Here is a 15,071-nt window from a genome sequence, read left to right on the forward strand (position 1 = left end):
TTTAATAGTCCCTTGTTGCTTAAACCCCAAAAAGGCAAGCCATAACGAAGGTGGGACTCAATAAGAGAAAAATACACTGAACGTGCAACTACCCCTCCCAGCTCATGCCAGAGGATAATTTTGATGCAAGATTTAGGATATGATCTTCGAAGCGAAGGCGACCATCAATGGTAATACCAAGGAACATACAGCTTTCTTTGTTTTGCAAGGGGGAGTTTTCACTAAACATAAGGCCCTGAACGTCACACTTAAATCCCATAATAAAGGTTTTGCCCACATTAAATACAAGCCTGTTTGCAGCACACCACTCCGATAAAATCTTAAGATCCTTAAAAACCTGGGCTCTAACATTATCAGAATCTCTATGATTCCATAAAATGGTGGTATCATCAGCAAACTGAACCACTTTGCCCTGAAGAGAAAAATTCACACTTTGTGATTTTGAATTATTTAAAGGCAGACGGTTCTCCAGAAACCATTCAGAGAGATTTTGTTCTGATGCATGGTAGTTAATATTGTGAATTTCCGAAGGATGATAACTTACATAAAAGGTAGTATCATCAGCAAATAGTACAGTGTTGAATCAGAAACAGTATGAGACCCAACACTGACCCTTGTGGTACACCAAACTCTAAATGCTTTTTTTCAGAATCACACTTATTGAAATCGACATACTGTTCCCTGTCTCAAAAGATATGACTCAAGTAGTTGAATTGCACTGTCCTGGAAATTATAATAACGTAATTTTTTTAAAAGATTGGTATGTGTGACACAGTGAAACCCTTTAGTAAGGTCTAAAAATGAGTATCAAAATATTTTTCAAATCCGTCAAGAATATTACTGGTAAAATGATCAATTGCTAAGGTTGTTGTTTTATTTTTACGGTATCCAAACTGGTTTATTGAAAAAAGGTTGTAGGTTTTAAAGCATTCATTGATTTGATTTTTTAAAATGCGCTCAACTTTTGATAAGATAGATAATAGGGATATTGGACGATAATTATTGCAATTGTCAGAAGATCTCTTGTTCTTAAAGAAAGGCACCACCTTAGCAGTTTTAAAGGCTCTGGGAAATATTTGGCATGGGATGGACTGGTTGATTAAGTCAGTTAAAGGTTGAGTTATAATGTCTTTTATTGTTTTTAGTACCTGAGAGTTAATATTATCTGAATCTTTGCTATTGCTGTTTTTTATTAGGGAACTAAACCCCTATAATAATTTGATGGTACCAAATTGTAAATTTTTGGAAATAGTTAACTGATCTTAAGTTTTAGTTTGTATTGCTATTTGGAATTAATTAATGTTTATTTGTTTAGGATCTACTTTTATGGGAATAGTTAACTTGCTGTCTTACTTTCTAATTTTTATAAATAAATACACATACAGATTTATATACATTTACAGACACACATACAGAATACACATACATTTTTATATATGATTTTTAAAATATTATTTTGTACAATTTGAAGTGCATACAGTGACTTTCGTACAGGCCAGCCCACACAATTATTCTGTACTTTATAAAGAAACTTTACATAAACAAATTAACATGTTTTGATTAAGTATTTCTCAGTCTGTAAAATTTGTGTATTAATTTTCTAATATTTTTAATTAGGACCCCATTTTAAACGTTTATTTATTATAATATCAAGATATTTTATATCGTCAACCTCAACCATTGAACACTCTAGATTTTCAATATTAAGTGCGTTAAAACATGGGTGATAAACAGCTTTGTGGTAGAAAAAGCAATATATTTTGTTTTACTGGTCAATTCAAAGCATTCCAACCACTTTTTAGTTAATTCAATGCCAACAATTGTGCTCTCTCTAGTTCAGGTATCTCTAGAAAATATAGCAACCATATCATCAACATACATAGGAAAAAAGCAAACCAATAATTAATAATTGAATGCCTGTAAGCCAATTTATATAGATAATAAAAAGTACGTTTTTTTTGTGGTATTTTTTCACTTTTTGGTTTTACAATTTTTAATATTTGTTTCCTTTCACCCAGTTAACTCTCAAAGACATGCAACACAGCTCCTGTCGCACCATAGTACTTTTAATAGAAAATGATGAGGAACCATGTCAAATGTCTTCGCAAGATCCAGGAAAACTACCAAACATTTTTTATTACTATAGAAATGAGATGTAAATTTGTCTGGCAACCCCAAAGGTTTTTGGTACATCAAGTCCAATATTTATGAAATAGTTATTACAATAATTCGCCATCTCCATGTCAGTGGCAAAAATGACGCCGTCAATCTCTAATTTTATTTTTTCAATATTTTTAGAAACTTTCTGATCCATAGCTTCAGAAATTAATTTCTATATATGTTTAGGTTATCTTTGTTTTTTTGTATCTCATTTTTTTAATAATCATTTATTTATTATCTTTATAGAGTACCAGTAATAATACCAGTTGTTATCCATTGCTTAATTTTGTTATAAAGTTTTCTTTATGCAGTTTTAAAATTTTTGATTTTGTTGAGGTTCTTTAAATAATGTATCATAAAATATGTTTAAAGCATTCTCAGAATAAGTTGTTTCGATAACATTTTTCCAGCATTGATTTTTTGACATATAATAATATATTTTTGTCATTACAAATGTATCTACTTTTGGAGGTGTTTGTGTTTTTGGCTTTTTATTATCAACATTAATTATAACAGGATTGTGATCAGTTATTGCAGAGTTTAAAATACAGGAAGAACATTACAAGGAGAAGGTATTCAATTTTGCTAATATGATCTAAACATGAACTACTATTATGTGTAACTTATACAGTATAGATTTATATAGTTACACATAATAATGGAGGACATATATTTGCATTTATATAGAATAGACTTCAATATATCCTTGAAAAAACTCAACAGGATCTTATTAAAGAAGCAATCTCATCCTCTACAATTTTAACACGAATGTTAACTAAAAAAATATTTTTCTATTTTATTTCACATATGGTTTTGTTGTGTGGGGTAATTTGGATCAAACCCCTTTAAAACCCTCGAATGTAGAGCAAAATTATATATTTCAAATTTTATTTGAAAAAAAAGTGTATTATTTTCTTGCGATACTTTTTCATGTTCAATTAACAAACATTTTGGAAGTTTGTTGCTTTGTTTGTTAGAATACTTTAAAATTCCAAAAATTAAACAAATATAAATAAGCCTTTTAGCAATTATTTTGCAGCAAATGTTTTAAACTTAAATACCCACAAAAATTAAAAGAATAATAAGATCCTTAAGATAATATGCAGCCATTTTATGTATTCAAATAATAAAACAGTGAGACCCTTCTATCAATGGGTAATGCTATATTATTTTTTATACTTTAAAAAGCATTGTTAAAAAGCACATTCATACATGCTTTTATCCATATTATTTAATATCAATGTGTAAATAAAAGTTAAATATTCCATAATACAGAAGATTTTTATTTAATTTGTTTTTTGTGAAATTTAGGTTCGAGAGGCAGCCCAGGGCTGCGCGAGGATACGAGGTGATACCTTGGGAATCGTAGGTTTGGGACGTATAGGGTCGGCCGTAGCGCTCAGAGCAAAAGCGTTCGGATTTAACGTGATTTTCTACGATCCGTATCTGCCTGATGGTATTGAAAAGAGTCTGGGACTCACTCGGGTGTACACGTTGCAGGACTTATTGTTCCAATCTGACTGCGTGTCGTTACATTGCACCCTGAATGAGCACAATCACCATCTTATAAACGAGTTCACGATTAAGCAGATGAGGCCGGGAGCATTTCTTGTAAATACAGGTAAGATCTAATAATTCGTTTTTTTATAAATTATTTAGAGGTATCACATCTCAGCAATGATTAATACAGGAGTTCTGTGAAATAAAAGTGACCGAAAAAATTGCTTGGAAATATTTATTTATGTTAAGTCGATGATTTCACAATTTTTCTATCCTATAAATAGGTCAAATTAGGGCAGGAGGAAAGGGAGACCGTCCATTGATAATAGTATTTATAATTTTTATTTGAGTCAATTTTTCCCCGTCACGGAGGCGTTACTTTGAGAACTTTAGTTCCTTTAATTTTTCTCAGGAAATTTCAATGGAATGACATAAATTCAATATCTTCACTGGTTTCGTTGTTATAGCGAAAAAACCTCCTTTATCGCGGGCCTTTGAAAATAATTGCTTTTTTTAAATTATAGTTCAGTTATGCATCAACACATTTTATAAATTTCAAAGAAATACAGTGGTTTCAAAAAGTGTCTTCAAAATCCCTTGCCTTGATTGCGAAGGTAGGGCATATATAGAACAGATTGGTAGATGCTTAGAATCAGGAATTTCATAACATGAAAAAAAACGTCCACTCAGCAAACTGCTTCTACTTCCCAAATATGAGAGGATATGATATTTTACCATTGATACATTTTAGAAGCGCAACATTACTTATTTTTAAAGTATGTAATAACTTTGATTATTAGCGTTTCTTTTAACATAGATTAACTAACTTCACCTCAGAACTAAGATTTTCTCTTATGTTTGTTTTCAATCTTGAAATATAACCTAATTGTCCAAGTTAGACAAAGGACTCTTAGTGTAATGTTCAATAGGCAAATCCATGAGTTTTAATGTGCGTCTTACACTAAAGCTTGTAATTTAATAGTGGATTTGGCCAAAGTCTATGTTGAGAATTCTATTTCGTGCGCTTGTTTTCCAATTGTATAAACGGATTTCCGAAGGCCAAGATAGCAACAAAGATAACGTTCATGTTGACCTGTTTCTGCTTCCGACTCCGTAAAAAGTGACCAAAATCAAGAAAAAACATTGTTCTTGGAGATCGTATTCGTATGATTGATGAGATTGTAAACATTGATAAACTGTTAGAAAAGTTTTTCCTGAAGTTGTGGAAAAACATGTCATCAAAGTTGCACTGGCGGTAATTCACTGCAGTTCTGTCAAGCGTTACTTGGCCCCTAGAGGCACTACAGTATCTGAGCAAGCGCCGTATTCGCCTGATTTAGCACCCTGTAAGTATCTTGTTTCCGAATTCTTAAGGTACGCGCACATTTAACGGCATAGGACGGACGGGAGGGATAGAACGGACGGCTGTCTACGGATTTTTTATTAGGGTATCGCACATATTTTATCATCATCATCGGGACAATAAGTCATTCATTAATATGTTGTCGAACGGTGAGGAATTAGAAGAAATTTTTCAAAAATAAAAAAAGTGTAAACGATTAAAGGTGGATTCATTAATTAAGCAGAAGAAGAGGTGCTTTGAAAAATATGTTCATTTATTTTTAGACTTCTTGAAAGACGAAAAAAAATCTTTATATTGTTGAACATTTATTAATTATAATTCCTATATGGTACCACCTAAACTCCAAATAAGAACTGCAGACAGATACTTGCCAAACACTTTGTTCGTATCGCATATTGGTCGGCATCGGTAAGCACGGCACGGCATCGGCCGGATTTTAATTCTAATCTGTGAATTGTAGAAGAGGTGTAGCAAAAATCGGCGCAGCTCCTAAATGCTCTTATAAACGAAAATTTTCAGCATTGCTTTGGCTAATCGAAAAAACGAATGAAACGATACAGTGCCGGCCAAAAGTGGAGAAACTTTTAATATTTTTATTTTTGTCGTATTAAAACTAATTCGAAGTAATTGTAAATAATGTTTATGGTTATATCTAGTAGTGACGAAAATAATTAGAAAAAAAAATTTAAAACAAATAATTTATTACAAAATATGCAAACAAAATTTATTTTCTCTAAGGACAAATATAGAGAAACGTTTTATTTTTATGATATAATTATGTTATAATACAAAATGTGGATAAAAGCACACTAATACTTTGTGGCATAACCGTTATTCTCCACAACTTCACTACACCGTCTTGGCATAGATTCAAGAAGATTGTGTATAATATCTCCGGAAATTTCACTCCATGCTTCTTTTAAGACTTGTAATAATTCGTCTTTATTTCGGAACTTATTAGGATTTTTTTGTCTAGGTGCTCCCACAAGTTTTCGATGGGATTTAAATCTGGACTTTGAGCTGGCCACTTCAGAACTTGAATTTGTTGAGAGGTTAGGAAATTTTTAACAATTTTAGAAGTGTGCTTGGGGTCGTCTTCATGCTTGAATTTCCAAATTAACGGCAAATTATCCTCGATGTAGGGAAGCATATCATTCCTTAAGATGTTTAGATAATATTGGCTATTCATGATCCCATCTATTCTCACCAGTGGACCAACGCCATGCCCGGAAAAACATCCCCACACCAACACATTACCGCCTCCATGTTTGATTGTGGGAATAGTGTACTTTGGGTTGAATTTTTCATTCTCGGGACGTCTAACCCATCTCATACCATCTGACCCAAATAAATTGAACTTACTTTCATCTGACCATAAAACGTTTTTCCATTGATTATAGGTCCAATGTAAGTGTTCTTTTGCGAACCTTGAACGAATTTGTCTATTTTTCGTTGAATTGAAAGGGTTTTTTTACCGGTCTCCTGGTTTTTAAGTTGGCGTCACATAAACGTCTTCGAATAGATCGAACTGAAAGGGAAATGCTGGGATAGGCCTTTCTTATATCTTCGGCGGAGAAAAATGGATTTCTTATAGAACATCGTCTAATTAGCTTGTCAGTTGCAGATGTTGTTTTTTTGGGTCTACCTGGCTTAGAGATGCTGGCAGTAGTGCCTCTATACTCTATTTCAGAAGTGTGTAGAGCAATAAACCCTCATTAGGTATGCAAAAGTGGTACCTGGTGATCCACCAATATTTTATGCCACTACCTTAGTTGGGTATTAGTTTCAATGTAAAATTCTTTCTTTTCGTTGATTGCAGGTAGTGCCACCCGGTTTTGGGTCAATTTATGAGTTTTGCCCATTGTTACCCACTGATAAACATTGAAAACGGTTCGCCAAAGGCGTGCAACTGGGAGTTGTTTTTTACCTTATAATTAATGTAATTAAATGCTATTTTATTTTAGAAAGTTACTTTTGTTTAAATGGAATAATATATTTTTTTCACAAATTTATTGAACATAATATGTAGAGTAAAACAGTTGAAAATGTCACTTTTGGATCTGGCACTTTTTGAACAGTGTATAACAATTTTAAATTATAGTAGATTGTAGTCTTCTTCGTCATCTGACGAACTGTCATCACCTCTTGACATTATAATTAAAGGATCGACTGTCTGATCGATGAGGTTGTCAAGATCCCACATTTTGTCCTCTTCCCACATTTTGTCCTCTTGCCTCGCCAATTCTCTGGTGTCGCTTCCGTAATGGCTTGATCAAACAGTAGCTTAACATCTTTCATTTTAAAAGTCGTGTTTTGTCTTGCTACAAATCCTTTTACCTGCGCCCATATCTTTTCTTTCCCGCAACAATTTGAAAATGGTGGACTTTCCAATTCCACTCATTCGAGAACATTTTTCAACAATTTCTTGCACAGTAAAACTAGGGTAATCGTGTTTTATGCAATCATGTACATTTAAAATAATAACTTTTTCACTCAGCGATAGTGGAGAATTTTTAGTACATCTTTTCGTTGGACTGAATACCTCCATTTTTTAAATATTGGGATAATAATATTGTGATTACACTACATCGTAGCAGTGACTACTAACGTTTAAAATATGATTTAAAAGTATTTATAGTCTGTATATATTACCTGACCCCATTTTTGCATGTTACAAAGCGTTAAAAGATAGGTACCTATACAAAAGGATTAAAAGTATTTATTTAGTATTTAATCTCTTTCAAAATAAAGGCATTTAATCCGTGAAAATTAAATTCATAAATATTATAAGTACCTGCGCCTATGAACTACCACGAAATGTAGCCAAACAGAACGGAATTCCCCAGTTTATTGCTCTACACTTCTGAAATAGAGTATAGTTTGCCACAATTTGATTTGTTTACAAATGACACTTTTATGAAGATTAAGTTCTCTAGCGATTGTTACTTATGTTTCACTCCCGCATTGTGCTTCTCAATTATAGGTTTTTTTATTTGTTGAGATAAATTTATACCTTGAGGCATTTTAATACTAAATAGGCTTCTTCACAATCGAAAACGAACTGCTTCAAACGAGACCTATTTAATTTAAAATATTTAATACAAAAAGTTTCTCTATTTATGTCCTCAAGTAAAAAAAAAACATTGTTTACTATTTACATTCCTGTGATAAATATTCAAACTGTTTTGGTATGAATTTATAGGCTTAGGCTAAGATAAACATTTTTAATACATGGTGTCACAAAAATTTTGAATAGATTATTAAATTAGAAAATAAATTATATTTCTCTACTTTTGGCCGGCACTGTATGTAATGAGGGAAGGGGAGCATTCGATTATAGCATAAACCTCATTATTAGCCATCTCGTTATTTAATAGCCATACCTTGCCAGTTACTCTTTAATGTAACTTTGTAGTTCAACAATTCCTTCTAATTATAAAATATAGAAGAAAACAGAAAAACACAGGAAAAGATGTAGAATAATTGTAGTGAAATTATCTATGTATATTTTTTGTTAACTTATGGGGTTAAGCTAAAAAGCCTTTTTTTTCTTAACAATTACTTTCTCTAGCGATAGAGTTAGGACTATTATTTCCATCAATTCCTTTCGGGCACGTTTATTAACTGATTTTTTCTAACGAAAAAACACGTTAAATTAATTTTTGAGGGGGGCATTTTTTAGGTTAGTTTTCAATCAAATTGCAGGTGCTCCCTGGCGAGGGCCGACATAACCTCTAAAATCTCAAATGGAGGATCGAGTGATACCTCATTTTAAAGGTCTTTTAATTACCTTTTCAAAGATACCACATACTTTATCTTTTTGTTAATACTTTATAAGCAACAAATCAAAACCTTAAGGATATTTATTTTTTTTAAAGTAATAACTATTACAATCAAATAGAACATAAAAAAGTAATAAAAGGTAACTTAATTTATAAGATGTTCAAAATGTTGTCTATTCTTTTCCAAACGGTAATACAGTCTGCTCTCAAACTCCTTTCTAACATTTTGAAAAACTTCTGCCTGGATTTCTCTACACGCAGCTGTGATCCTTCTTTTTAAATCTTTTAAATTGCTAGGTTGTGTTTTAAAAACAATTGATTTTAAATGTGATCGTGGTGGCCATATAATTGCTGTCCGATGACCAATCCACCTGCCAGGAAATCTATCATTTGACCACTCTCTAACTGGAAGAAAATACTGTAGTGGAGCTCCATCTTGTTGGAAGTGTAATTAATTTTCTTGTGTATTGTATATGTGGAAATGTATTAGATTTTCTAAGCTAGATGTTATTAAGGGGGTCTGTGGTGCCTTCCAGCAGATTAAGGTTTAGTTCACCGGTTAGATTTTCTTCAATAAATAATGGTCCTATAATTGAATTTCCGAGAATACCGGCCCAAACATTTATCTTTTCTGGATACTGCGTGTGACCTTTTTGAAAAAGAATTTTGTGGATTTTCATTACTCCAGTAGTGACAATTTTCTTTGTTGACATTTCCATGTAAAAAAAATGCACACTCATCAGTAAAGCAAATAGTTTGGTTTTCCTTTATAAAATTAGTCATTATTTCACAAAACTCAATTCTTTTGTCCAAATCGTCATCAAAAAGCTGTTGTAGAATTTGCTTTTTATGCGGGTGAAATTGATGATGAACTTTGGCGCTTTTCTTACTGTTTCGTGAGATATTACTACCTGGTGTGACACACTCGAACTCATGTAGAGGCATCTGCATTAAAGGTGCCTAAACTTCCAGTTGTTCCGCTTCATCCAAAATACGACGATTACTTCTTTTTTTGTTTGCAACCGAACCAGTTCCCATAAACTTAGCAATTAATTTTAAACCATATTTATGATTTAATTAACTATAAGGATATCTTTTGTTAAACAATGCTGCCGTTCTTCTTGCACATCTTTGACTTTCCCCGTAAATAAGAATAATTTCCGTTCTTTGCTCAAGATTAAACACCGTTTTTTAACAAATACTTAAGAGCGCACAACAAAGAGTGAAGTACTTTTTAACTAATTTGTCAATCGTTACAAAAGTGAGTCCTTGCGTGGTAAGTACTAGTTAAGGAAATCTATCATGTTTGCTTGATTTTTCGCAAACTTCTAACTTCTCAATTAAAAGATCGACTATGTGGTATTTTTGAAAAGGTCATTAAAAGACCTTTAAAATGAGGTATCACTCGACCCTCCTTTCCATTTAAGATTCTAGAGGTTACATCGGCCCTCGCCAGGGGACAGCTGCAATTTGATTGAAAACTAAAAAATAAATATGACCTATTTTTGGTAATTTTTAAACTTTATACACAGACAGAAATATAGAGACCAGTACCTTTTTAAATTGACACCCTGTACATATATAATACAATAGAAAACAATTTTGCACTACATTTCAGAAAAAAATACAAAAATGAGCCCTTAGGGTACACATAGCTTGCCTGGATTTTAATTAGATGTTATAATCTTTATTCAAATTACGAGAAGATTAAAACTAAACTAAAACTACTTACAGATTTTAGTTTAGTTTTAATCTTCTCCTGAAGATGCTAACATCGTTAGCGAAACACGTGTCGAGATTAAAAATAGAGAGTTTTGGTTAGTGGTAAAACTCGTAATTTGAGCATCAAACCAAAGGTTCCAACCATAGGACCATAGGATCTTTATTAATAAGAAATAAAGTACAAAACAAAATACAAAATTTTAAATAGAATTAATATACTATTAACTAAATTTGGAATGAAAGAAAAGAAAATAATACTACAGAAAAGAAAGTTCTGAAAACACAAACTAAATTAACTTAAAAGTAAAAAACAATACTATCTTACCTCATGATGAGTATCATGCTAATTTAGAGAATACGTAGGTATTCACTGAAATCAACTATTCTCAACTCCTGAAGGTTAATAAAGCTGCACCAAGCATAACTTATTCTTATTTAACAATTTTTTTAAAAAGAATTGGGTTTTCTCTTCTAGCCAGAGGAGGACTAGTGGACGACGACGCGCTCGCACAGGCTCTTAAACAGGGTCGTATTCGGGCCGCCGCACTAGATGTACACGAGAACGAGCCCTACAACGTCCTGACCGGGCCACTGAAGGACGCCCCCAATTTACTTTGTACCCCTCATGCCGCGTTTTACAGCGACGCTAGTGCCACTGAGTTGCGTGAAATGGCCGCCAGTGAGATCAGGAGAGCTATCATGGGCAGGATACCGGAGTGTCTCAGGAACTGCGTCAATAAGGAGTATTTCATGGGACCCGGACAGTATCCTGAAGGTATAGATCAATTTATTTACAAAAAAAATTAAAATATATTCTTAGACAAGAATCCAATATTAAGTTAAAAACATGAAACACCATAAATAAAATGTTTGTACATGTATTGCTTTCCTCTTATTAAGTTAGTATCCACAATAATAGTAAAGACTTTATTTTCACAATTTATCAAACTAGATTTACAAATTATAGTATATCCTAAACATAAAATTATATTATATTAAGAAAAAAAAGGCAAAGTCCAGATGTAGATTACCTGTACAAATAGGTTTATCTACACTGCTATACTTAATCTTAGATATTTACATATAGTGTACTTTAAATTATACTAAACACTTTCCAATACGAAATACGAAATATTTGTTAATAAACAAGGGCATATAGTTATACAATTTATTGAAACGGGATAAAGAATAGACTAATTTTAAAATAGCAAATTGAGGGAGGCATATTTAAATTAAAATTTTATTACAGACAGATTTTTTATTATGTATTGGAGTATCCTGCTGGAAATAATAATAAAGATTTTACCTTAAAGACTGGTGGCTGAATAGAGTTGTAAAGCTTTAAAATATCTTATGAAAAACTCTGTTTATAAATAGATGTTCAATGTATAGATGGGGTTCTCAATTCTTTAAATCAATTCATATTTCTATTATGTTCATGCGATATATAAATAATTTTATTGTAAAGATATATAAATATCTTATAAAATAATATTGTAGATGTCTTATAAATACTTTCCATTTTAAGCGATTTTGTTGCTGAGAGTATCAGAAATTCTTTCATATTTACGCAGATATACTGCAAACAGGAGTCTTAACACGTTCGCTGCCAACTCGGTCTATAAGACCAAAAACGAATAAGTTTTATTCGCCACCATGGTCTATAAGACCGAAAAAAAATTTTGCCACCCTCGCCAATGCGGTCTATAGGACCGAGCTAAATATTCAATCCTCCTTCGCCAACTGTTTTATTTTACATTGGTTTAGGGCTGGTAATAGACCCGGTTGGCGTCTGACGATAGTTGGAACATATTAGTTTTTTAAAAATATGCCGAACTCGAGATGATTTTTATTATATTGCATATTTTATTTCTAGGTATGGTAGGTTAAGGAATTAAAATATATTACATAATATATTTTTTATTTTTGAAATAATCTTAAACAAAAACCAGTAGTTTAAATAATAATGTATGAACAAATGTAATAAAAAAAATCCTTTCTATGGATTTTCATATCTATGAACTTTATTGAAGCAGTCCAAGCAGAAAAACGGTTCACCATCGCAACCTTTTCAATAAAAACGTACTCTAGTGAGTTTTCGTGCCTCTTTCCATCCTTTTATCCTTCGGTTCTTAGTTTTTCATAGCATTTACTGCAAGGTCTTCGTTTCTTATAGTCACTTTTGCTCATTTCGTGTTTTTGGATTTTTTTTTTGGAGTAATCCCTGCATCTGGTTGCTCTAAAGGATACTGCGCTTCACATAACTTATATGTAACAGCTTTTCGAAACTGAAGTAAGGGAATTGTGGCATCCACACTTTCCTTATACATAATCCATGCGTTGACCATCGCAGTATTCAGGATAACCTCCACGCCTAACTTACGGTACCACTTAAAGGTCCTACGTAAAGGCGTCTGATAAGCTGTCATTTGATCAGATATATCGACCGATGACTTTCCTGCATTATATGCTGCAATGGCTTCACGCTTCTTTACAGTTTTTTGTCTGCGGTTTGTCGTGTCTACTGTTGTGTTGCTATGTTTTGTAGAAAGAACTAAAACGTTACGTTTATCATTCCATGAAATTACTGTGACACCATCCTGGTTTTCGAGGGCGCTATTTCTCCAGATTTAAGTTTTTTTGTTTACCAGATCTTTTGGAAGGCCTCGTCTGTTTTTTCGCAATGTCCCTATCAAATATGTTTGTCTATCCATCAGTCTTTTTGCCAAATCGACACTTATATACTAGTTATCTATTACGAGAGTACGGCCTGAATCTAATATCGGTTCAAAAAGATTCATAACTACAGATGTAGGAGTAGTACGACCTTGGTCTAAGTTTTTTGCTGCATACATTTTAAAGTTGTAGGTATAACCTCCTTTGCTGCACAACTTAAATACTTTTATTTCATACTTATGGCGTTTGTTTTTTATGTATTGTCGCATTATCAATCTCCCCCTAAATGGAATAAGAGACTCATCAATGCAGCAAGTTTCGGAAGGTTCATATGATGATTTAAAATTTGTAACTATTTTGTCAATCAAAGGTTCAATCTTATCGAGTCTGTCATTTTCTGGATTATCCTGATTATCTGCAAAGTGCAACATACATAGTAACAGCTCAAATCTATTACATGTCATAACCGTGGGAGCTATAGAGTTTTTATACATATCCTCTCGGCTCCAATAGGCTTGTATATTAGACATTTTTACAATACCCATATAGGAGAGCAAGCCAAAAACTTTCTTGATTTCATTTTTATTTGTGGGTAACCAGTTATGTAACCTAGATTTACTACTTACATCTGCCTCCTGCCTCACTTGTAATAACTTGTGTGGCATAAAGATTCATTTGGTCAGCAATGTATTGGAAAATAGGATCATCAACCAGTGAAAAAAAGATCATTTCAAGAGGTTCTTCGCACAGAAGCTCAGCAAGATGGGGTTCGGTGCCAGTTTGTTTTGTAAAGGGTAATAAAACTGGTTGTTTACCTGTTGGAATTCGTCATATCATATTATCTGAGGCGGCGTTATCAGTTAAACCGTTAGCTGTATCTGTGTTTTGCGTAGGCACGGAGACAGCACAACTTCCTGGCAATGGAGAATTTGTACCAGAATTACCAGATAATTCATCGTCACTGTTGTTTGTGTATTGAGCAGGCACGGGGGAGCTTGAACGGAGTGTCAGATGTGTCATCATCACTGGGTTCATAGTTACTATCTGCGACATTACCGTCTAAAAAAAAATCCATAATAGGTTATACACTTTCGCAGTCCAGTTATTTTCAGAAGTTAACTCAGTTTAGGTTTACTGGCTCAAATTTAAAACATGTTTTAGACATCATAATTGATTTCTAAACAAAGCAAAAAATATAGGTATAAAATATATGCCTTTATAATAATAACCTAATCTACCCACTACAAAAAAAAAAACAAAAAAAGCAGCACGACTATACACGATTTACGGAATAAAGATAAGTTTCTCTTACCATTATCCTCTGATTGAGAAGATTCATTTGACGTGTTCCATAATTCGATCCATTTCGTCTTGTAACTCTTTTTGCGTCAAAGCACGTTTCCTGGACATTATAGAAACGCAAAGTACAAACAAAAATATCAACAAAAACCACCTATTCCATCTGAAACGTTTACTAATTGAAATGTAATTAGAAAGACAGCAGACTCCACGTGCTGATTTGTTAGGATTGCGCAAAATCGCTGTGCGGACCGAGGAATGGACCGCGTTGGCGCGTATGATTAAAAAAGTCACTTCCACGCCGCCTCGGTCTATTAGACCGCGTGACATTTTCGTCACTTTTGACATAAAAATGACATCTACAAAAAAAGTAACTGCAGGTGACGTGATAATAACTAAAAGCCTTTGACTAGACAAAGTGGCTTCAGGAGAACTTTTTTTTTCTTGGCCCCTACTTTTGTGGCGCTAGTGAAATAATTGCAAATTTTGGTTGGCAGGGAACGTGTTAAGGAAATATTAACGAAAAACACTTGCTTGAATTTAGATTAAGAGAATACTGCAAGGAAATA

At 32.9% G+C, this 15,071-nt stretch overlaps 1 protein-coding gene across 2 annotated transcripts in view; it reads left to right on the top strand.

Annotated features, from left to right (window-relative positions):
* LOC126741902 (C-terminal-binding protein) overlaps positions 1 to 15,071 on the top strand; it is a 71,355-nt gene that overhangs the window by 39,202 nt on the left and 17,082 nt on the right. For both annotated transcript variants that reach the window (XM_050448366.1, XM_050448365.1), the window contains exons 4-5: positions 3,472 to 3,781; positions 11,003 to 11,302. In XM_050448366.1, coding sequence (XP_050304323.1) covers positions 3,472 to 3,781; positions 11,003 to 11,302 — 610 coding nt within the window. The remainder of the gene's footprint in view (positions 1 to 3,471; positions 3,782 to 11,002; positions 11,303 to 15,071) is intronic.

The sequence above is a fragment of the Anthonomus grandis genome, chromosome 11 (genome assembly GCF_022605725.1).
Source record: "Anthonomus grandis grandis chromosome 11, icAntGran1.3, whole genome shotgun sequence".
In the NCBI taxonomy this organism is placed as follows: domain Eukaryota; kingdom Metazoa; phylum Arthropoda; class Insecta; order Coleoptera; family Curculionidae; genus Anthonomus; species Anthonomus grandis.